This window comes from Cynocephalus volans, chromosome 11, assembly GCF_027409185.1.
Source record: "Cynocephalus volans isolate mCynVol1 chromosome 11, mCynVol1.pri, whole genome shotgun sequence".
In the NCBI taxonomy this organism is placed as follows: domain Eukaryota; kingdom Metazoa; phylum Chordata; class Mammalia; order Dermoptera; family Cynocephalidae; genus Cynocephalus; species Cynocephalus volans.
In genome coordinates, this window is record NC_084470.1 from 91694621 (window position 1) to 91720260 (window position 25640).

At 36.1% G+C, this 25640-nt stretch overlaps 1 protein-coding gene across 5 annotated transcripts; it reads left to right on the forward strand.

The window, feature by feature from the left end:
• The first annotated feature begins 373 nt into the window (after positions 1 to 373).
• On the forward strand, positions 374 to 24265 carry THUMPD3 (THUMP domain containing 3). Of its 5 annotated transcripts, none has more exons than XM_063113604.1 (11): positions 393 to 626; positions 969 to 1128; positions 1881 to 2156; positions 3234 to 3311; positions 9185 to 9661; positions 11645 to 11775; positions 15631 to 15700; positions 18243 to 18358; positions 21482 to 21592; positions 22188 to 22311; positions 22490 to 24265. In XM_063113604.1, the coding sequence occupies exons 2-11, from the start codon at positions 1051 to 1053 to the stop codon at positions 22655 to 22657; spliced, it is 1629 nt and encodes a 542-aa protein (XP_062969674.1). In that variant the 5' UTR covers positions 393 to 626; positions 969 to 1050; the 3' UTR covers positions 22658 to 24265. The 5 variants fall into 5 exon arrangements, with proteins under 5 accessions (XP_062969679.1, XP_062969677.1, XP_062969674.1 ...); XM_063113605.1 differs by lacking the exon at positions 969 to 1128 and adding an exon at positions 1657 to 1731 and having other exon boundaries at positions 429 to 448; XM_063113606.1 differs by lacking the exon at positions 393 to 626 and adding an exon at positions 1657 to 1731 and having other exon boundaries at positions 1085 to 1128.
• Positions 24266 to 25640: the final 1375 nt, after the last annotated feature.

A 25640-nucleotide genomic window follows, 5' to 3' on the forward strand; every position in this document is an offset into this window, starting at 1 on the left:
GAGTCACACCATCTAGGTTCAAGTCCCAGCTCTGCCTCTAAATTGTTGTGCATGATATCTTGGGAAAGATATTTAACCTCTTTTGAGACTAAGTCTCTCCGTCTTTAAAACGGGGATCAGCCCTGCCACTTCATAATTGTTGGAACAAATGAGATGACGCCTGCGAAGCACTCACCCAGCACTCGGTACAGCGCTCTATAAATGTTAATTAGCTATTACTACGAGTGGAGATGAGGATCGCCACCCTCCAGCTTCGGTTTGCAATGATCCGGTCCCCTGCCGCACAGAGATTTATGCGCATGCTCCTGTCTCCACGACCTTGTCCGGGCGGTTGCCGCCGTGCCCCGCACTTTTGTTTCCGGGGGCAGCGAGGGGGCTTCCGGCGGCGTGACCTGAGCACGCTGTGCCCACGGGGTGCTCAAGCCGGAAGGGTCTGTGCTGGCGGCCGGTAACCGGGTGGCGGGTGGGAGTGGCCGTGTGTGGCGCCTATGTCCCTTCAGCGTCGGGAGGAAGGGGCGGCCTTCGTTTTGCGGTCGGGGCGGCTCCGGGCCGCACCTCAGCCGGGTCCAACGGCGGAGACCGTCTCGCCGCCTCTCCATGGCCTTCTCCCGCTTCCCGGGATTCCCGTAACCGCGGGCCTTGCGGGTGGAAGTCGGGAGACGGGGTTTTCTGCGCCACTGCTGGGCTCTCTGACCTTGGGGAGGACACGTTCTGTCACTGGCTTCAACTGCCTTATATAGAAAGAGATCGCGTTCACAGTGATTGTGCGTGCGCTCTTTAAGGGCCCGAACCGATCTATTAATGTTAAATAACTGTCGCCTGTCCCTGGTACAACACAAGGACAGTGTAGGCACTCTGTGCCTTATCAAGTTGTTTTGAGTCACAAACCCTTTGAAAATCGGGTGAGAGCCATTGATCCCCAAACACTCAAATATAGGAAATTCGGTTTACTGTTTCATGTGTTTCAGAGATCTCCCCTGATGCCCATTTGTGGATCCCAGAGCCTGCCATGTAGTACGCATTTAAATATTTGTTGTTATTAAATAGTAGATGTTAGGCTGGCCGGTTGGCCTAGTTGGTGATAACACCAAAGTCAAGGCTTTGGACGGCCAGCCGCCAAAAAAAAAAGTAGGTGTTCAGTTAATTATTTTTAAATTACGAATCATTGTCAGCGTCACAGGAGGGAGGAAGATAGATATCCTATTAAGTTTTAATTATTGGCCTGGCAATGTGCTACTCTCACTTAAATCTCCCAGCAACTTTAGGAGAGAAGTATTATTTAATCCCCATTTTTGGGGCTTGGGAAAATTGGTCATTCAACCTATGAATGGTGGAGGCCAGAATTCAAACCCATATCTACCTGAAACTCCAAAGCCCCATAATCGTAACTGCTAGCTAAAAGCACTAGATGCAGAAATGTGTTTGAATGTGCTCTAGCATCCTCTGTTTTTATTAACTGTGGTAGTTATGAGATGGCTTTTATCAACGTAGATAACTCCGAACCAAATATTGTAATGCTGTGGAAATAATACCCTTACTGGCCTGCCTCTTCTTCCATGTACCTTTATTGCCTGTTTAATAATAACATCATCTTTTACAACCTGCACTCTGACCATATTTATTCAACTCTTTTAACTTTGTTGAATACTTAATCAGATGTGCTGATTGAATATGTCTATATCAGACAGTGACTGTGAGACAACCCTCTGGGATCCGAAGGCACGAGGGAAGGTGTGTGGTTCTATCAGTTGTGGTGTTATATCAGTTGTGTTGCCTGGTTCTTCCTGCCTTTCAAAGCAAATATTTTTAAGTATAGCTGAAATAAAAAGTGATAATGTTTGGATTTCTTTTCTGCACTGCTTTTAAATGGACTGTGTTAGGGTTCTTGCAACACTGCCAGTATGTCTGACATTCAAGAAGCTGCTAACCAACTCCTGGATGTGAACCTTCATGAGGACGAGAGTTCTATACAAGTGACAGACAATGGCCTCAGAAGTGAGTCTGAGCAACTCCAAGTCATTATTGGAGCCACTGTACCTACTGGCTTTGAGCAAACAGCTGCAGATGAAGTGCAAGAGAAATTGGGGTCATCATGCAAAATCAGCAAAGACCGGGGAAAGATATATTTTGATGTTTCAGTGGAAAGGCTGGCTCAGGTTTGAATGAAGCAATATTTAAAGTAGTTTTCTATATTGGTCATTTTATACTTCCTTTCTAGTTTACAGACCCCTTTGGAATCCTTTTTGCTTTTCATGGCTCTGCCCTAAATCAGGTGATATAAAATATTACTGCATTTTCTATTGGGTACTGATTTGTAAGTTTGACTAGTAGGTTTGCTATATTTTTAGAAGTGATCCTAGTATTTCCAGAGGATTTAATTCACCAGAAAGAATCCTTATGTGACTTTTGAAGAAATTCTGAGTATCTCCTATACCTTTAATTTATTTACTTCAGCATCTAGCTGAAGATTAGACTTTGGTGATGAAGCATAAAAGTGATTTTTCTTTTAATCTGTGTCGAAGAAATTCTTGCTCAGAAGTAACAAGAAATCACTTAAGGTGAGAAGTGAAGGTCAGCAAACTGCTGTCCCACTATAACAAAAGCTTAAGATATATCTCATTACCACATAAGCAACATGAAGGCAGAGATTGTTTGGTGTTTTTCTGCCAATTTATCCCAAGCTCTTAGAGCTTGGCATATAGTAGGCGCCCAGTATATATTTGGTAAGCAGGTATTTTCCATTCTATATTTTGGTTAATGCCTTCAGCAGCTTTGTGAAAATAAACATTATTATCCTCTTTAATCATTAGGTTTAGGAAGATTAAATAATTTGCCCAGTGTCACTTGGTTAGTGACTAATCACAGAGCTGGAGCTCAAACTCAGTGCTTTTAGCCACTGCTATACACACTGTACCTTGGAGAGCCATGAGGGAAATATGATAAAGTCCCACTTGATTGTCTTCATCTTTCCCTTCTCACCCAGTGTTGCCCACATAACACTTCAAGTTTCTGTCTTTCCATCTGCCCTTCCCTTTCTCTAGGGGAAAAGCAGAAGCTGATGAGTAACCAAACAGATGGGGGACTAGGGAGATGGGAAATTTTAGAAATATAAAATATGGTATTAGCTGCTTTAAAACCATTGTACCAACTTTTTAAAAATATTTAATTGTTGATAGCTTGTGTTATTCAAAAGATTTCTCAGGAATTTGTTTCTAACTTTTTTTTCTCCCCAGGTTCATTGTCTGAGATCAGTTGATAACTTATTTGTAGTTGTTCAGGAGTTTAAAGATTACCAGTTCCAAAAAACAAAGGTGAGCTATCCCAAACATGGTAGTTGATTTTCAGCCATCTTCCCCAAAGAGATTATTTCCACTTTTCACATTCTGTCTATCTTTTAGCATTACTATTGCTTTTATAATTGAGGCCTTTACGATAAAATCCAGAGATATGATGACAGTCCGTCCCAAAAGTCATTTTTAAAAATCAGTATTGAGAAACACTGAAGTTTATAAGAAATAAAACAAATTAACTTTCTTACAAAAGATATGAACCTTAGATTAGCTTTGCTGATATACTAGTAGATGGTTCCAAACTAGAATTGCTTCCAGAGTGTAAACCAAAAAACAAATGACAGTTTTTGTCATCTACAAATAATACTTCACCATTCTGCTTTTGCCCTGCTTTCTTCTCTAACTTAATTTTTTGAAATAAACCCAAAGTAATATCTAAATATTCCGTCAGTTGTTAAGACAACAGCTTTGTCTCCAACACATATTTAGCATGAGTCCTAAATATTCTGCTGCTGCCTAAACTGAAGTTTGAAAACAGATTGTAGTAAGGCTTTAGTTTTTTTTCCACATTGCTTTTTGGTCAGATTTCCTTAGTCAAATGCTTAAAAACTTTATTCTATCAATTTTATTGCCTATCTTAGAAATTATTTTTTTAAAAACAACCGTGATATGCTGCCTAATTCTCTAATTTTTATTTATTGACAACAGGTTGATTTCTAAAACACTGTCCAAAACCAATAAAAGTGATATGAACCCACAGCCTAGAAAAAATAAAACCAGACCTAAAAGAATTTAGGCTGAAAATAGATAAATATTTTATTAACTAGAAATGTGACTTTCAACACTTGTATTATAACCTTTCAGACTTCTGATAGTCATTGCCAACTGAATTATATCTATGAAACTATAGTAGTAAATAATAGGCAGTCTATTGAAAATTTTTGCTGCTAAGTATTTTAAACCTTTAATAGCCAATTCTGTACATGTATTAATGTTAACATGTATTTTTTTAAAACTGTTTCCATCTTAAATTCTCGTCTCTAACTTACTAGGGCATTATTAATATTTTCTTAAATTCCTGCATTTTTGCAACCCTGAAGTTTATTATTTTGGGTGATTTGGATCTCTAATTATAGGTAAATTTGATTATTATGGAATGATTCTATATGAGCTAGTTTTCCAGAGTTGTTTTGTAAATAACTGCAGAAGAGGTTCCTGGTGGAAGTCCCAAAGGAAGAGCAGAAAGAATTAAGACAGATTTTCATGTTTGTGCAAGGGAAACTTCTGTGTCTGACCATGAAAAACTGTTACGCCCTGTACTTAATGGACTTAAATTACAACATGCCCCAGTAAAACCTCATTTTTAAACAGTTGCTTCTAGCTTTCATTCTATTAGTCATCAAATTTGTTCTTTATGGCTTTATACTTTTTGTTGTATTATAAAAAGCCTGTTTAAGCATTCTTATAATTTCTCTTATTTTTAAATATTCAGATAATACATAAGTTTTTAGCCCCCTCCCCCTTTTTAAGGCTGACAAATTTTTGATTTATATGGGTTTTTAAAAACTAGTTAATACGTGTACTTAGAGCAAACTTGTAAAGACTGAAAGGATATACAGTGAAAAGTAAGTCTTTGTTCCCATATCACCATGCCATGCATTTCCCTCCTTGGAGGCAACAGCTACCACATTTCTTGAGTATCCTTCTAGAGATACTTGATGAATATGTATATTTTGTTTACTTGTTTACATAAATGGAAGCATGGCATACATACTCTTCTGTGCTGTGCTTTTTGCCATATGTCTTGGAGATCATGCCAGTATCATTGCTGGAGTTGGCTGAATGTATTTCATTATGTGGCTGTATCATAATTTAACCAGTCCTATTTTAGTATATTAGGTCTTCACACTCTTTTGCTATTATAGTGGTGTAATGAATATCCTATATACATCCATATATATCTATATATATAGATAGATATAGGTTTTTTGGGGGGTTTTTTTTCTTTTTTTGATGGCTGGCCAGTATCGGGATCCAAACCCTTGACAGTGGTGTTATCAGCACCACGCTCTGAGTGAGCTAACTTGTCAGCTCTGTCCTTGTATGTATTCAATCTTAGGGTCATCTTTGTATTTAATAAGAGAGTCTATCCCATTGATATTTATTAATATGGTAGAAATGTTTGGTCTTAGTTCTATCACGTTTATGGTATACATTCTGCTTTTTTTTTTTATATCTACATCATGTGTTTACTAGTATTTACACAGTATTTTTTTAATCCCTACTGAGAGCAATGATGAAATTGGCATATTTTCCTCTTCTCACTTCCACTTTCCAATTTTATTATTTTTCTTCACGTTGACCCTTATACCTTTAAATATGCTTATATTTTATTTATCAGCTTTAACTTCTGTCCTTTGACCTCTGGGTATTAGAGATGAGGATATCAGCATGCTTAAATTACTTCACATCTTCTCTTACCTTTTCCTTCCTAATTACATTCCAGTTTGTAACGTTTACCTTCCGTTTTATAGTCATCCTCTCTACCTTTGTTTTCGTTTTAATCCTGTAGTTAAACAGATTATAGGCGCATTACCTGTCCTTTTGTTATAATTTTTCTTTTTATTTCTTGAATGGCATGGGTTCAGAAATGTTTGTCTTTCACATTTATATTTGGTTAATAGTTCAGATATAAAATTTGGAGGTACACTTTTCTTCCTTAAGAATATTATAGGCAGTGTTCATTCTCTTCTAGCATTAAATGTTGCCATGGAAAACTCTGAGGCCATGCTGATATCGTTTCCCCTTATTTGTTGCTTTCTTGATGTCTTTGCTTGATGCCCAGATGACTTTTTTTTTAAAAATCTTTGAAGTCTAATAAGTTAACTAGACTATGTCTCATTGTTGAAAATTCATTGTCAGGACAAGTCAATCCACTTAACATAGCTGGAAAATTTTCTTGAATTATTTGAAAAAAAATTTTTTGGTCTTACTATTTTAAATTTCAGTTTAGGGAAACCAGTTATACATATGTATGATATCTTTTGACTGTCATATTTATTTTCTCTGAAATCCTTTTTTACTTTTTGCTAATTTCCATTTTATTTGCTTTGCTTTGCTTTGCATCCTTTACTGTGTTTTCAGCAGTGTCTTTTATATATGCTGCTTTCAATGTGGTCTGCAGAAGTTTTTTTTTTTTTTTTTTTTTCCTACTTTTTCTTTGAATTCTATAAACCTCTGTTCCATCTCCTTCTGGTGGCTCACTTCATCATTTTTCTGCTTTTGTATCTCTGCTTTGAGCTATTTTACAAAGTTATTTCCTCATTACATATTTGATATCATGTTATTGTGTTTGATCACAGTTTAAACTGCTTTGTGGCAGTTTTTCTGGTCAATTTTTTGGTCTTATTACTTTCATATAAGTCCTGTGCTGGTAACTTTTGATAATTGCTCATCTTTGAATGAGGAAGTTCCTCTTGGACCTGCTATTTAGAAGAGGTTCTTGTGATGGGAGAAGCCAGGAAGGTGTTCTAGACCAGCAGGAAATCTTCCTGGTCTGACAAAGGGTTGTAAGTGAATGAGTTCTTTTTTTTTTTTTAAATAGCTTTATTGAGGTATAATTGCCATACCACTGAATTAGGTTTTTTAACTTTTACTTCCCCCTGGTTAAAGGGATCAGTAGCTTCAGGGTTATTCACAACTGGAGTATCTCTCTCCAGTTCTACCTTACCAATGGACTGTGTCCAACAAAAACAGAATGACTGTGAGATTCCTTTTTCAGGTTCATTTTCCTCCCCTGCTGCTGCTTGGTACAAACAAGATCCAGGGAAGCTACCTCCGTCAATCCAAATAGTTTTTCCCTGCTGTTCCAAACAAAGTTTATTTGCTACTTTGCAGACTGTGTTTTACCCTTTGTCTGAGATTTGTAGGCATTCTCCCCTTCCATATCTTCCTGCATCTCTGTTTAACCTTCACTGCACTTTGGAATTCTTATGTTGGTTCAGGGTTACAGATATGTTGATTTAATCCAGATGCAGTTGGTATTTCTGTTGTTTTTTCTTTTAGAGCAGTTTCTAAAGAAAGAAAGAAAGGTTGTGCCAGTGTTATGTCACCATCTTAAACCCTCTAGTTCTCTAGAGGTCCTTTATAGGGAAGTTAGACACTCTCTCTCTCTCTCTCTCTCTCTCTCGCTCTCTCTCTCTCTGAATTTGCTAACACCGAAGTTTGATACTATTTCAACAGGTTTCAAGTAGTAGCAAAGCCTTCATTCACTTCCATTTCCTAGTCTGAATTCTGTCAGTTAGCACTGATTTCTTTCTACTTTGATCTTTAGTAACATACATATACTGTCTGTACTGGCACTGTGCAGTAGAACTTTCTGATAGAAACGTTCCCTGTCTGCACATCCAACATGGTAGCCACTAACTGCTAGTGTTGAAATGTGGCTACAGTGACTGAAGAACTCACTTTAATTTTATTTCATTTTAAATCATTTAAATTTTAATAGCTACCTGTGGCTACTGGCTGCTATATTCAACAGCACAGCACTATACTTCCCATTTTTACATTTAATCACATATTATCCAGCAGCTGTTTATTGAGGACCTTTACATGCTGGTACTGTTCTAGGCATATGGTTTATAGACGTGGTAAAGGCAAATAGGCCCTTTCCACCATGCACTTACCTTCTGGGAGGAGCCTTCATGGGGAACAGTACATAAACTTAGTAACCTCACATAATGCTAAGTACTGCAAAGAAAACAGGAAGAGAAATGACTGGGGAGAACTGCTGTAAGTAGAGCAGCCCTCTCAGAGGATATGCCTTTTCAGTTGCTTATTAAGTAATGAGAAAGGTGCCAGCAGTGCAAAGGGACTGTGTAAAGTAAATATCTTCTAAGCAGAGGTAGGAAGTGTGGGACAGAAGGGTCATGAAATGATGTGAGAGGAATAGGCAGGAGTCAGATTATGTTGGGCATTTTAATGAATTTAGATTCTCTGTGTGTAGTGGGAAGCTGTTGAAGGACTTTAAGCAAGGGAGGGGCATCATCATATTTAATTTTTAAAAAGATAGCCATTTCTATACTGTTTAGAAATTGGATAGGTACATTTTCTAATTTCTTAGTTTTTTTTTTTCTTATAAAGTATTTCGCTTTTCAAAATAGTTAATAGATATACACAGCACAAAATTCAAAAGGAAGTCAGTCAGTGAGAGATAAATTGCCCTTCTTCCTCGTCTTTCACCTACCCACTTTCTCTTGCTGAAGTAGTTTCGTACTGCATGTATTTCAAGTTTAATAGTTTCTTACTGCTTAAATTTTAATCTTGAAGCCCTACTTCCAATCTACCATTCTGTCTTGTATTATTCTTTAGTGGCTTAATGTGTATATATCTTAATTTATCAATGGGATTTGAATTTCTTTAATTGTGGGCATTATTTTATTTACTCTTTTGTTCTGCACTTCCATCACCTCCAACATAATGATCATTGTAAGTCAGCCCTCTATATCTACATGTTCTACATCCTCAGATTCAACCAATCATGGATCAACAGTGTAGTCAGGCCTGCAATGGTTGCACCTGTACTGAATGTGTACAAACTTTTTTTCTTGTCATTATTCCCTAAACAATACAGTATTAACAACTATTTACACAGTATTTACACTGTATTAGGTATTAAAAGTAATCTAGAGATATTTTAAAGCATATAGGAGGTTATACACAAATACGATCCCATTTTATATAAAGGACTTGAGCATCTACAGACTTTGGTATCCTTATGGGTCCTGAAACCAATCCTTCATGGATACAGACTATCTGTAAGAAAGTAGGAATTTATTCATTTGTTCATTTAAAGTAGTGAGAAATGAATTGATTTCCTTCTCCGTCCTTTATAGGAAGAAGTTCTACAGGATTTTGAAGACTTGGCTGGAAAACTCCCATGGTCAGACCCTTTAAAAGTATGGAAAATTAACACCAGTTTTAAGAAAAAAAAAACAAAGCGCAAAAAGATAAATCAAAATTCAAGTAAAGAGAAGATTGATAATGGACAAGCAGACAAAACAGATGAGAGAGATATTAAAAAAGAGTTCACTAACAATACTTTAGATTCACAAATCTTAGACTACTATGAAAATCCAGCCATCAAAGAGGAGATATCAACGTTAGTAAGTGATGATTTGGCATCTTGCAGAGGTGACACTGATGAAATCTCAAAAGAAGAAACTGAGCCCCAAGTGCTGAAGTTTAGAGTCACATGCAACAGGGCAGGAGAGAAACATTGCTTCACCTCAAATGAGGCCGCAAGAAATTTTGGGGGTGCTGTTCAAGATTATTTTAAGTGGAAGGCTGACATGACCAACTTTGATGTTGAGGTAGGTACAGACTCTGTGATGATTCAAGAATGCTGTCACAGATTTGTAGAATTTCCAGACTAACCCAATCTTATGGACAATTAAAGTAAGGCAATAGAGTTAGTAGGGTGTGGTTAAGAAGAGCATGGGCTATAGAGATAGGTCTGGATCAATATTTTGACTCCACAACTGTGTAACTTTTTTTTGGACAAAATATTCTCACAGCCTCTGTTTCAAATGGAGCCAATAATAGTGTATACCTTTAAGAGTGTCCTGAAGGTTAAGTGAAATAATACATTTAAAGTATTTGGTGTAATACGCATCACATACTAAGTGCCCAATAGATGGGAGCTGTCAAGACATGAGTCTTCTGATTTCTAATCTAGTACTTTTTTACTACATTCTGTAGACTTTCAGATTATAAAATTAAACCAAAATTAAAACAGTTATTTTGTGTGTCTTGGTTGTAGAGTTTTGCTACTAAGAAGAGTACATTTTTAAAACAAATCTGAGCTTCCTCATACCAGGACATAGTGTACATACTCATCCTAGAGCCAGTTCTCCTCTTTCTTAAATTCTCCTAGTTCCCAAATCTAGATACTTCTCATTAGCATGCTTACTCTCCTTGGTCTTGATCCTTTACTATCCAGGTAATTGATGTGGGCAAAAGGAAGAAGAATCTTTAAATATATGACAGCTTAAAAGGCCCCTAGCAGCTGATGGTTTTACCAAGAAATCAATTTCTGTTGCTTTGGGGACACTTGAATCTGGGGCAAGTCTCTTACTCTGTAACTTTTTTTTTTGCGTATGAAATCGGGAGAACAGCTCCCCAATCCTTTTTCTCATATAGCTGTTGTGAGAATGTATAGGCTAACTAGCACAGAGATTTCCAAAAGTTAGCAAGGTGACCCAGAGGACAGTTCCTAGAGTCATGCTTCCTGGGTTCAAATCCCAACTTAAGGAGCTGAATGACCATGAGCAAGTGAGCTGATGTCTTATGCCTCAGTTTTCTCATCTGTAAAGGGAGATAATAGGACCCAGCTAAGAGGGTGTGACTATGAAATGAGGTCGTCAATGTAAAGAACAGTGCCTTGCTTGTGTGCTTTGCTGATGCTGCTGCTGCTGCTGCTGCTAGGATCATCATGAGGAAATTTTAGGTGGGAGATTAGGGAACATCTTCTATTTTTATTTGAATAGTTTAACTGCGTGTTAGGAAAACTGTAACTAGGATAAAGAAAGCCATTATTTCACAGACATTTTTACTACATGAGTCAAATTTGAAAAAATACTAAGAACACAATATAATAGATGATAAAGCAAATGTGTACAGTGTTAACGGTAAATCTAGGTGAAGTGTATACTTAGAAGTTCATTGTGCCAGTATTCTTATAGCACTTCTATATGTTTGAATTTTTTTTCCAAAAAAGTTAGAAATTTAAAATATGTATAAATGTTATATATTTATATTAATATTATATATTATATTATATATTAATATTATAATATTATATAAATATTATAAATATATATAAAATATATAAATTAAATAATATATTTAAAAACCCATAAACCTTTAAAATATGTTTGTATTATAAAAATTGGGAGGAAATCTGGTTATAGCCAAGTGATAAATAGAGTGAATGAGAAGAATAAAACATTTTTTAATTAAGCAAAAAATAGTATATACTATATGATTTCATTTATATGAAGTTAAAAAATGGCAAGACTAATTTGTGGTGGTAGTAGTCAAATTAGTGATTACCTTGAGTGGGTATTGACTTGGAGGGGGCAAGGGTGCTAGAAGTATTCTATATCTATCTGGGTGGTGGTTATACAGTATGTATATAGGTAAAAATACTGACCTGTACACTTAAGATTTGTTCACTTTATGTAAAGTATACCTCAATTAAAAGGTAAAAAAAATTGATAAAGCCTCAAAATCTTAGTAATAAGTGAAGTTTGAACAATCCTAAAACTATTTTGTCTTATTTAACTTTACTGTAGGTTCTTTTAAATATCCATGATAATGAAGTCATCGTGGGCATTGCATTGACTGAAGAGAGTCTTCATCGAAGAAATATTACACATTTTGGACCTACAACTCTTAGATCAACTCTTGCCTATGGGATGCTCAGGTAAGAAAATGGGTTTGCTGTCCTGATTAAAGTGGCCTCTTGGTTTCAGTTTTCCCTTCAAAACACTGATTTTGTGTGTGAGGTACTGTGTTGGAATTTAGTGGGTAAAGACAGGATATTGGTTAGAGTACAGTGCTGATGACACCAAGGTCGAGGATGCCCTTACTGGCCAGCTGCCAAAAAAAAAAAAAAAAAAAAAAAAACAGGATAAAAAGCTAATGATCTATTTCTTGCACATATATCCAATATTGACTCCTTGTGATCTTGCAAATATCATGTAACCAATATCTTAGTTTCCTTGATTTTAAAATGAAAATGATAGTTTTCATCTGCCTTTTTAATGGGGTTGCCACATTTCTGTTTATAAAGGATATACTGTATGTTAGAAGGTAGAGCAAATTTTGCTGTGTTTTATTTCTGTTCAGTGAAGCAGATGAAAGCAGAGATTTTTATAATGTGTAAATGAACACAGAGTTTTTACTTATGTTTTTAAATTTTATACTCACAGCAATCCTGGAATCATCTTGAAATTTTCTACTTTTTAGAGTATAAGACCTAGCTTTCCCTCTTCATTGACCTTGTCCCTTTTATTGGGTACTTCCTTCCACCACTTGGACAAGTTTATCTTCTCTAAGCTTCTGTTTTCCAGACTACAAAATAGGTTTGATGTGGGACTTAAAGGATTATTAGTGAGGATTACATGCAGACACATATGCACAATACCTGTTATATACAGTGCTTGGCATGTCCTGGTAGTTAAGTATAAATGCGTTGCTTAATGACAGGGATACATTCTGAGAAATGCTTCATTAGGCAATTCTGGCATTGTTCAAACATCACAGAATTTACACAAACTTAGATGGTACAGCCTGCTACCTAGCTAGGCTCTGGTAATAGCTTATTGCTCCTAGGCTACAAATCTGTACAGCATGTTACTGTACTGAATACTGTAGGCAGTTGTAACACAATGATAAGTATTTGTGTATCTGAACATATCTAAACATAGAAAAAGTATAATAAGGACACAGTATTTTAATCTCATGGGACCACAGTCCTAGATATGGTCTGTCATTTACTGAAATGTTGCTTTGCGGCTAGTGACTGTAATTGTATTTCCTTCTCTTCCAATCTTTGCCTTCTCTTTTATTCTGCTCATTGGCAGAGTCACAGTTCAACACAATCAGAACATACTAATTCAATGATAATAGTAGAAAACTGGACCTATTTGATTAAGAAAAAGCTGCTAGTCTTCATTCAACAAACTTTTATCATCTGCTGCCAGGCATTATGGTAGGAGCCAGAGATATGGAGAGAGAGTTATTTTGGGTTCAAATATTTGAAACATAAGTAAGCTAGTTTAGAATAAAATAGTGACAGTTGTACCAAAGTGGGAGTTTACTGGAAAAATAAGGAGAAATCTTAGAGAATCCACAGAAAAACTGAAAGCCATGTCTCAAGAAGGGTAGGAACCAGATCTTGGAAAACCACCAGAAACCTAGTCAGCCACTTTTATCTCTCCTGAGATCCTGTGGACTCTTGTCTATGCTCATCATATGGCTGCCCCTTCATCTAAATTTATATATTTCTGATTTCAAACAACCAGCCTATATTTCCTAAGGCTTCTAGCTCTTTATTTCATATTCCTGGAAGAGAGGATTTGATTGACAGTTCATTCAAGTGTTCACCCCGACCCTTCAGCAATGGATGGGAGTATAGGGTTGCTTACTACCCCAAGAAGGTTGCCATGTGTTGAGTGAGGGGTAGGAACAGGAAGGTAGAGTTGAACAGGTATTACAGTAAGAACCCAGTGTTAGTTCCAAAGAATGTGGTAAGTCCCATAACAGAACATGAAAAGAAGAGAAAGACAAGAGAAGGAAAGAGAAACCTAGTGGCCTAAGGCTGGGATGCTTCGTAGAAGGCGTAGTATTTAAGCCATAAACAGTAATGCCTCTAATCCTGACTCTGTCACATACTAGTTTTGTGTCCCTGGACAGGTAATTTAAAGTTTCTTTGCATCAGCCTGTCTGTAAAATGAGAAGAATAATAGTAACCTACCCAATAGGGCCGTTAAGAGGATTCAATGCGATAATGCATGGAGAGACCTTAAATCCATGCCTGGCAAAACTAGGTCTCAAAATAAAGCAATTATTTTTATTTTTATTTTTTATTTATTTTATTTTTTATTGTAACATAGTCAATTGTATATATCTCTGAGGTACAGAGTTGAATATCAGTACCTGTGTGCAATATGTGATGTTTAAATCAAGATAATTAGTATATTCAACATTAAACAATGTAATCATTTTTTAATATCCCTTTACCAATTCCTTTCTCCTTTCCCTTCCCACCTGCTCTCCCCCACCTTTCCCACCTCTGCTAACCTCAGTTCTGTTCTCTCCTTTTGAAATTTCAACATATTATTGTGATTGTTGTATCTTTTTAAATTTTTTTTTTTTTTTTTTAGCTCCTGCTTATGAGTGAGGACATGCAATATTTCTCTTTGTGTGCCTGGCTTATTTCACTTAACATGATATTCTCTAAATGCATTCTTGTTGCTGTGAATGGCAGTATTTCATTCTTTTTTTATGGCAGAGTAGTATTCCATTGTGTATATATACCACATTTTCCTTATCCAGTCACCCAACGATGGACATTTAAGTCGGTTCCAACTCTTGGCTGTTGTAAATAGAGCTGCAATAAACATGGGGGTGCAGGTATTCCTTCGACATGATCATTTCCATTCCTTTGAGTATATACCCAGTAGTGGGATTGCTGGATCGTATGGCAGTTCTATCTGTAGTTGTTTGAGGAAACTTCATACCATTTTCCATAATGGCTGCACCAACTTAGAGTCCCACCAACAGTCTGGGGGGTGCCCCTTTCTTTGCATCCTTGCCAGCATCTGTCATTCTGTCTGTTTGATAACAGCCAGCCTAACTGGGTTGAGATGATATCTCAGTGTCATTTTGATTTGCATTTCCAAGTGATGTTTTGCATTTCTTCATGTGTCTGTTGTCCATTTGTATATCTTCCTTTGAGAAATGCCTATTCAGCTCCTTTGCCCATTTTTTAATTGGGTTATTTGTTGTTTTACTAAGTTGTTTGAGTTCTTTGTATATTCGGGATATTAATCTTTTGTTGGATGGATAGTTTGCAAATATTTTCTCCCACTCTGTAAGTTGTCTTTTCTCTCTTCTAATTGTTTCTTTTGCTGTGCAGAAAAAGCAGTTACTTTTATATCTAGGTTATTATCTTTAAATTCAAAAGGAAAGGAAGACTGAATGTCTAATTGGCAGTAAACTTATATTGATACATGTTTTACTTGAGACATGTTTAGTTTTTTTTGGTTTTGTTTTTTGGCAGCTGACTGGTATGGTATGGGGATCCAAACCCCTGTCTTTGGTATTATAACACCAGACTCTAACCAACTGAGCTAACAGGCCAGCATCGTTTAGTTTTTTTAATGTAACAATACAGGTTCAGGTACTGTGACCTAGGCGGGGGGAAAAAAAAAATGGAGGTTCATATACAAAATAACACTCAGAATTTTCTAAAGGTATGCATGAATGTGTGTTTGTGAATTTTAAAAGGTCTAGAAGCTAAATTCCATCTGGGAGAGAAATGGGACTTCAGATGGTAGTCAAAAGGGACTTTTAGCTATATGTATTGACTTTTTTTTTAAGTGGTAGGATATAGAGTTAACATGTAATTACAAATTGATTTTTTAAATGATTGTAGATTGGTGTTCTTCATGCTATTTGACAGGTCCTCAACCTTATAGCTTCAGGAATCATCACTGTGGAAGCCTCAGCTTTCAGTTTAGTCTCTTCACATAGGCTGTTTTCTTTTCTCCAGGCTCTGTGCTCCTCAACCTACTGATATAATAATCGATCCAATGTGTGGAACAGGGGCAATACCAATAGAGGTAATAACTTTTCTTTAGCTTTTAGATAAGCAAGTAATATATCCAGAATGTTCTAGATCTAATTGTCATTTAGACATAATGAAATCACCAAGGTTGAGTCAGTGAATTGAAGAGTTCTAAAATAATTACAATAATAAAGTTGAAACTATTGTGTAAAGAATATAACTTATTTGAAATAGCCAAGTGCCAAAGGACTAGATAGTTCGTAATATCTATTCACTGGATTACAGAGAAAACCGAGAATTACACACTTTTGGTGAGTTCCCTTTCTGTAACAGACAAGCTGGTAGACTTGAATGGGAAAGGATGATTGAAGGCATAAGCATAAATTGAAGGAAGGCGATTTTCATCTTTATGAGACTGTGCTTCTTAATCCACTTAGGTTCCTGGAAGGAGTAAGTATAGTTGTAAAATGGAGAAATCTTTGAACATTATTTCGATATTTTAGGAAGTCTAACAATGTTACATAATAGATGCTCTTAAATAGTTTTCAGAATTACTATGATATTGAGAGGACTCATAAAAACTGCCCAAAGCAAAGCCAGAAATGGAAAGGCATTTTCTAAGGGGAGAATATCTAATAGTAGAGTCTCCCCGAATCATTATCATCTATATGTTTATAAACAATTTAGAAGAGGGAGCTCTCGGTAAAATTGCTTAAATTTGTGTGAAATACAGTAAGTTCTTCCACTTAGTATACTAAAAGCCAGTGGGAATAAATGCAGGGACATACCACAGATTTCACAAATGGGTAGAAACTGGACAGACAGGCAAATCCAAAGAAAGGGAAAAGTAATTCAAATGTAATTAGAAAATGACCCTGTGATCCAGAAATTAAAATCCAAGCAAAAAATCATGGTAGTCTACATAACTACTGAGGTCTGCTAGTGACAGCTATGATATTACTCTGGCTAAAGAGACCTACACAGAGAAAACCCACTTGTGGGCGAAAAGAATTCTGGGAACAAAGCAGAGTGTTCTTTTCTAGCACTAAACCATGATATTGTCTGTGAAATAGCAGTTAAGGTCACTACATGTCGAGAAATGTAAAACAGCCAGAGAACAGAATCAAAAAGGGAGCAAGAAAAGATGAAAATTTTGAACCATTTCCATGTAGGCATAGACATAAGGATGCCAGTGTAGAAAAACTTGAGCTGATATGTGATCGAAATGAATACAGTCATGAAAGGGATTGACAGGGTCAGGGTGTATATACAAATTTGTTCACTAATTTAAAATACTTGGTCTAGAATACTTTCTTTAAAACTTAGAAACTGTAAAACCCAAGTCTTTCTGAGACTGAAAATCCACATGGTTTTTTGGCTTTTTTGTTTGTTTTCTTAAAGAATGTTGGAGAATCACAGTCACATGAGAGGCTTTCATCAAATTCTGTAGGTCCTTTCTACATCCCCACCCACCCACCCAAAATTCTGGTATACTTCAACTTCCCTTTTGTTTGAAGTCATTGTGGGATTATAGTCAGGAGTGTGTTATCACCCTCAAGTGTCTGGGCAAAAGAAAAAGTTATGAAGCACTGTATTCATGGATGAGAGGTATGTTAGTTTACAAAGGAAGAGGTGTTTGCTATTCATCCCTGAGCAGAGAGCAAAACTTTTCTCTACTTTCCCATCAGAAACCTTCTGTTAATCTTCATAGAGCATTGTTCAGGCCTAGGGTAACGTGTCATCTCATTCCACAAATGATATGTGACAGCTGAGTATTTATGTTCTTTTTTTTTTTTTTTTTTTTTTTTTCTTTTTCGTGACCGGCACTCAGCCAGTGAGTGTACCGGCCATTCCTATATAGGATCCGAACCCGCGGCCGCTGGGAGCGTCGCCGCGCTCCCAGCGCAGCACCCTCCCGAGTGCGCCACAGGCTCGGCCCTGAGTATTTATGTTCTACTGACATATTTCTGATTTAAAATTACAAAATCCTTTCAAGGATATGGTAGTTATCATTCAAATGCCTATCATAAAAAGGAAATTGCATTTTATTTTGAAATTCTCAAATATTACAATATGTTAGATTACGTAAACTCCCACAACCACAAAAGTATAGGCTTGGTCAGTTTGATTTGGTTAATTTTTTCCAACCACATCTGTTTGGGGTTTTTTGTGTGTGTGCCAGATATGGCTGGGTGAAGAATTGAATAAAATACTACACCAGTCCTCAGGGGATTCCCAGATTAGCTGGGAGGCACACAGGGATAGAAATAACTAAAAATGGAACAAGTGCAGTCAGTGGCACAGGTACGTACAAAGTGCTTTTGGAGGGGCAGATGAGAAATAGCTTAGACAGCTGGGGTTGATGTCACAGAGGGCGTGACATTTGAGCTGGGCTTTGAAAGATGGGTAGGAGTTAGCAAGCAGAGAAAGAAAAGGAGGGCATTTCCAGCAAAGTTTAACAACATGCAATGTTTGGCCACTTTAGAAAAGCATTGAATTTTCTTGTTTATTGACAATTGATTTAAGTGATTTTTCTTTTAATCATTTTTTTTTTACACTTTGCTACTTCTGTTTTAATACATACTCTTATCTTTTAGGGAGCTACTGAATGGTCTAACTGTTATCATATTGCTGGTGATAATAATCCACTGGCTGTGAATAGAGCAGCAAATAACATCTCATCCTTATTGACCAAGAACCAAATTAAAGAAGGGTAAAAATTTAATTTAAAAGATTTTATAGCATTTTTTGGACTTTAATCACTTTCGTTTGGACTTTATGAATTAATACCCTAGTTCATTGTGATATCATTATAACCAAAATGAACATATTGTGGGACTCCTTTTAAATTTTAAATTTATTGAAAATAATTTATATTTAAGAAACATTTAACTATAATTTCCCCACCCTAATACAACTGTTTTTGTCTTCCTTCTTCTTTTCTTATTCATGTGTCTTTTTCCCCACACAATAGAAGATTGTATAGATTCACTTTAATTTCTCATTTTTAAACACATAGTCTGTTTTTTAGTGACTGCATAATATTCCATTATATAGAAATACTACAGTTTATTTAGCCTTTCCTCTATTGACACTTAAAAGAATCTCAAAGTTGAAAGAGACCTGCAAGGCATCCCTATGATGCCTAAATGTCCTATAAGAGACCCTGACCAGTAGCCTTCCAGCCTGTTTAAACACTTCTAATGACTACCTCTGAAGGCTGCTGATTCCATCTTTGCACAGCTTTGAGTGCTAGTCACATATTTTAGTGAACTGAATCTTTCCCTGTACCTCCCATAGATTTGTTTTAATTCTCTCACTTGGGTCCATAAAGGAAAAAAATCTCATCTCTTTGTCACACAATGATTGAAATCAGGTATTTGAAGAGCTACAACCCCTCCTCCCTAAATCCTCTCTTCTCCAAGCAAAACAATTCTAAGGCCCTTCAACCATATATATCCCTTTGATACCCATGGAAGTCCATTAGCTTCTGGGAAAATTTATTTTCCATCCTTTTCAGATGTATGCTGTTAACAGTATTTTAAGCCTAGCCCTGTATTCCAAATTATATTTGATGACATCATCTGTGCCAGCTTTTACCATGTTTTGAACATCTCAGCTGTCTTTGTCTTTGGGAAGAATTGGTTGAAATGTCACTTGGTCTACAGTTTCTTACCAGAGGCCTCATGAACTTGCTTCTTTGGTCATTTCTGTTGGTGTCCTTTGTTCTCTTATAAAATGGCAGGAGTAAGTAGTGGTCAGCAGATTTGTTAAGTCTTACAAATGTTCCACATGCTGAATACATAGTACTGTATCCCATAATTGGCCTTAGGAGACCTAGAGACAGCTGCCTCCGTTAACTGTGTGAGGCTTTATTTGTAAGTAGAAATCAGTTGTTTTTAAAAAATATGTTCATTTTATTCAAGTACTCATTTATTATTTATACATGGTATGCCTGATGCAATATGTCTAGATATTGCTATCCCCTTATCATTTCTAATTTCATATTTTCCTTTTTGATTAGGCTCCCTAGTGCTTTGTTTTGTTCTTTCATATACTATTTGTTCTTTGGTTTTATGCTCAGTGCTTTGTTTTTTAATCCATAGTTGATATTGAGATTTTTTTGTTTTCTAATTTTCTAACTTGTTTATTTGTTTATATGCTGTTATATGAGTTTTATTCTGAGTACTACTACTGACCATATACTATAGATTTTTGATAATTCTGTTTTTGTTACTAAGTCATTTATTATATACTTAACTACATTTATGATCTAGCTGTTTAGGACAATGTTTTTCAGACATTAATGTACATGTGAATCACCTGGGGGTACTGTCAACATGCAGATTTTTTTTTTTTTTTTTTAAAGATGACCGGTAAGGGGATCTTAACCCTTGACTTGGTGGTGTCAGCACCACGCTCTCCAAGTGAGCTAACCGGCCATCCCTATATGGGATCCGAACCCACAGCCTTGGTGTTAACAGCACCACACTCTCCCAAGTGAGCCATGAGCTGGCCCCAACGTGCAGATTTTGATTCAGTAGGTTTGGATAGGACCTGAGGAGTCTGCATTTTCTAGCAGGCTCCTTGGGAATACTGATGCTGCTAGTCTGTGGATCAACTTTGAAGTAGCAGGCATTTAGATCATTTATACATACAAGTAGTGGAAGTTTTTTATTTTCTTAAATATTAACTTGTTATGAATTCTTATGATATATCTTGTTTCATATTTATCGAGGTTTTATTTCAGGTATAGTGTATGATCAGTTTGGGGGGGGATTCAAACTTGATAAACATTTTTAAACAAATTTCTTTTCTAGCTTCCAAATATTATATCTTATTTGTTATTCCAACCTCCGTACCTTCAGTTTTCGTCTATTCGACCTGTAGTATTTCTTTCAATTCTACCTTGATTTTTAAATATTTTTTGGCTTTTGTTTTGTCAGTTATTGATATCTTGTGGTTGTAATACATATTTTCAGTATCTGCATTTTTTAAAAATTATGTAGCATTTACCTTTATTGCATTTTTTCCTTCAATTCTTCTTTACTAAATGTCATTATTATAACCTTTAATTTCTGCTCATAATCTTTGATTTGCCTTTAATTCTTAGCCTGTGCATTATTTTGTTTTGTAAACAAGTTGCTTTGTTTTAATGGGGAGGATTTAAATAACTTACTATATTTGTTCTGTCTTCTGTCATCTACGTTTTCAATCTTAACTTTTCCTTTCTTGGCCTTGTTTTATAGAGTATGGTATGTATTTTTTTGTTTTTTAATCTTAAAACAATTACCTATATATTTACCAATTTTACATATGTATTTTTCTTTAAGTCTCCTGTTATTACTATGTAGATTTATCAAACTTTCTTCTTCAGATGTATTGCTCACAAGCTTTTCTCTTTAGTGTTGTTTGATTTTTTTCCAGTGTATATTTCTTCAGTAACTTTTTCATCATCAGTTATGTAACTTACTTATGATGAAAAACAGTGAAAAATAGTTTTTCAAGTCTGTTGCAGTTCTGTTTCTGTTTCAATTTTGTAGTCCCCTAATTTGTTTTCCTAAATTGTATGACATATATGTTGACATCTTTTGAAAACCAATCTTAACCATTTTTAAAAGTTACTTGTCATTCTTGTAGATTTTCCATTTCAGTCATTGTAATAGTTTTATCTTGTGACCTTGTGTTCTTCCTACATATTATTTTTAAAATTTTGATTGTTGACGTTCTGATATTCTTACCATTTTATATTTTGCTATAGCAGTCTCTTTTATAGAGAGAAATTTTCTTTTTAATATGTTGAATATGTTGAAGTACCATTCCTTTGTCCCCACAGCAAACCATCCTGGGGCTTGCCCATAGATGCTATTCAATGGGATATCTGCAATCTGCCATTGAGAACAGGCTCCGTGGATATTATTGTAACGGATATGCCATTTGGAAAAAGGTGGGAATTGTGTTTTTAAAAATGAGTTTTACTTTCACCTGCACCCAGTTGTCTTCTAAAACTCTCAGTATTTTCTTTGAGCTTATTCAAAGTCAGAAAAAAAAATCTCCAATTCCTTTTAGCAGACTTGGCAGAGTAGCTTTTCACTTAACAATATGATGGATTCACCCATTATGTTTCTTTGTTTTTGAGAACTCAGGAATGTATTAAATTTTGATACTAACCATCACAGGAGGCTCATTTAAAAATTACCTGTAATTCACTTTCTAGCCCATTGTTGAATTACATAATACTTCATACAAAAAGGTTGATGAAGACTTGGTTGACTTTCTCAGGACAAATGATTTCTAATCACTGGTTTGATTTATATAGCTTGACTGTTTGTAATACTCATCAAGAGGACAGGTTATATGATCATTATAGTTGTCTTTGATGCAAAATTCTAAGCACTTTACTAACTCTGATAGCTTATTTCATTGACATTTAGGCATTTTAGACAATGCCTCAAAATGCATGAAAATTTCTTCTCATTTCATGTAGTCCTAGATATTTATTTTTTGCAGCAGTGTTTGATTCATTAGTCCTTCTTTTATAGGATGGGGTCTAAGAAGAGAAACTGGAACCTTTATCCAGCTTGCCTGCGGGAGATGAGCCGTGTCTGTAGACCCGGGACAGGCCGAGCTGTACTACTCACTCAGGACAAGAAATGCTTTACCAAGGTGATATACATTAGCTCAGCCTGTGGCAACTTTAGGTAGAATATTTTTAAGTTGACTTGGGGATATTAATTTGGATAGGAATTGTTTTCTCTTCCCCTAGCATTTCTTAACTGTCAACTAAGATCCCTGGTGGGTTTAGAATCAGCCTAGTTTTTTTATGCTTTTTGTGTGTACACAGGCATTATCTGGAATGGGACGTGTGTGGCGCAAAGTGCATACAGTCTGGATAAACATCGGGGGTCTTCATGCTGCAGTTTATCTTCTGAAACGTACACCCCAAACTTTTGTTCATCCTTCACAAGATGGAGAAAAACTCCTTGGTAATGCAAAGAATGAAGATGATTAATAGTATTTGCATTTCCCAACACGGAAACGTCAGCATGAAGAACTTGCTTTGAGAGGAAAATAGTATTAACAAACGTTCAGCCTGCACTGTTTAAACCAGTCCAGAGTTCTTCACCCTGGTTAGCAAAAGGCATGAATGTAATTGGAATTGGAAAAAGTCTTGAGAGCTTTTCCTTGGAGCTGTTTTGAAGGCGTAGCTGAGCAATTAGTATTTTTTTTTTTAAATGCTTATGCTTTAAAGATGCCTCGCGAAAAGCCTATTAAAATGCTGTGAGATTTGAGTTTAGAACACTTTTCAGGTTTTATAGCCTGTTTTCCACTGTGGCAAGTGGAAAGCTACACTGCCTAAAGGAAAGGCAGAGAACATAATCACAGCATCTTAGGCCACATCTCATTGCCTATGCAGCTTTGCTATTCAGTTACTCAAGTTCTCTTTACCTCAACCCCCCCAAAATGAAGCGTTATTACATTTTGTGACCAGTGTTTGCCCTGTGAGAACATTAAATCTCACAAGACCTATAGGAAAGTTTACCACCTGCCTTAAAAATTAAAATACACATCTGTTATTCAGATTAATACATAGAAATAGAGAACTAGGATTTATCAAAGGGATTACAAAGATACTTTACTGTTTGTAGTAGTATAAGACATTAATATTTGTAAACAGCAATACTGGTAGATGAGATGTGGGACCAACAAGCCAAATTAAATTTTCTTTCAGTACACAAAGGCATGTGTTGCTTTTCAAAGCCAACCATAAACCTGTCAAAGTATTTTTTTTGTTGTTTAGTTTCTCAAAAAGAACTAGAGAAAAAATTGATGTATCTTTGAATGAAAAACTTTTAATGTGGGGATACTATAAGCTTTTTTATTTTCTCCAGGATCACTATTCATTCTTTTCCAGTTGCAGCAAATCCTTCCTGAGATAGTTTTGTGGAAAATGCAATAACCTCAGCATTAAGTCCTTGTGAAAATGGTGCTTCGCTGGGACAAAGAACAGTTGAGCTTTTATGTGGAACTCTTTATAGTACTCAAGAGTTTATTTTGGAGTATCTGGCTGCATTCAGCTTAGATTTTCAGTGTCCTGTTAGTAAAAGTATTACTCATAATACCTTTTGATATCTCCATTTAGAATAAAAGAACACAGTACTTCCTTCCTTTGAAAGGACAGAGTTCACATTAGCAGCATAGCTGGCAATCTTAGTCTGGTTTTCCTAATCTGCTACCCCACACTTGATAATGAATTGGAAATAAGACATTTATAATGGTTTTATATCCTAGACTGGCATTTTTAGCATTATCAGAATGCACAGCTGCATTATTTATGGAATGAACATGAAACAACTTCTGGTGAAAGAAACCATTTAAACTTCAAACTAGGAAAGGGTTGGTCAGCAGTCCACAGCACCAGAAAGTACAAAGGACCATGTCTGTTTCCACTACCATTTTACCAAGTGCCTGGCACAGTACCTGCCACAGAGTGGACATTTAATTCTGTTGAACAAATGCGTATTTTTTGTATTAGCTTAGTTTTTAAAAGAAATGTATCAGTACATTTTGTGCTCGATTCATTATAGCTTTAATCCTATTAAATACTGTGATAAAAACATGACCAGACTGATGCAAATATATAGCGGGCTATAGTTTGCACCATTCCCCTAGGATGGTGTTTTGTAATCTGGTGACTAGAATAGGAAATGGGCTTTGAGCAGGACTCAGAGGCCTGGAATTGAGTCGTAAATGACACTGCCACCTATTAGTTGTGTGTCTTGGTTTTTAACCTTTGAAGTAGGTCTCCTGGACCACGGGAATGTGAAAAGATGGGAAAGAGAATCTACAATCTTAACAAGAAATGACTGAGTTACAGACCATTCTGTTATTGGGAATGAAAGTCAAAATATTTGGGAGGTAAAAAACATTCAGAAACATTTTGAAATGTAATTAGAGGAAGATAGTTATCTCCCAAGACTGACAGTGTACTAGAGTGGTTCAAAAGGGAACATATGATTACATTTTATTTCGTTTGAAATGGTAATAAGGCTTTCAGGAAACATTGCTGAAACTGTAGGTCCTGGCTTATCAATTTTGGGTATGGGCTCAAGTCTCCACTGCAAGGACCAATAGTTGAAGATGAGGGGGAAGGGGGGAGATATATTCTGAAGGGTCTGTGAACTACTGAACGTACACTAAAGCCTGTAAGTTATTTAGTGATAAGCATAGAAAAAGGAAAACCTTATTCTCAAGCATAGACTTTTCCAAGTTCAGGTGAGGTATCATGTGTGAAGTTCAGTGAGGGTATGGTAAAAGTTTGAATATTCTATAAGAAAAAAAATCAGGGGCCGAGCCCGTGGCGCACTCGGGAGAGTGCGGCGCTGGGAGCGCGGCGACACTCCCGCCGTGGTTCGGATCCTATATAGGAATGGCTGGTGCACTCACTGGCTGAGTGCCGGTCACGGAAAAAAAAAAAAAAAAAAATCAGATTTAATTATTGTACCTTGGTCACCCTTGTACTTTTGCCCCTGAGCTAATGTTTGTTAATCAATTGTGAAGTTATAGCTATTCAATGATCTGTTTATGGTAGAAGCAATTTTCACTAGAAAGGAGAAAAAATGGTATTTTAGTTTCTCTCAAGCCCAAATTCTGAATTTCTAACTGCCTACTATAGTTGGCTTTGTTATGTCCCACCTCACATTCAACATAAACACACTTTTTTCTTCACTAAAACCTACTCCGTGTCCTAGCAGGCCCATTATCCCAGTCATTCAGGTTTAATGATAGCAGTCATTTTAAAACTTCATCCAGTCATTCAACAGGCATTTGAGTGTTTATTATGTGCACTGTGCTAGAGCAGCCATTTCTCAAACTGTAGCCTTACAATCCATTCTTAAAAATTGAGGGACCCAAATAACTTTGTTTACCAATATTTTACATTAGAAATTAAAACAAAACACTGTAACAGTATAGAAACAAATGAATTTCTTTAA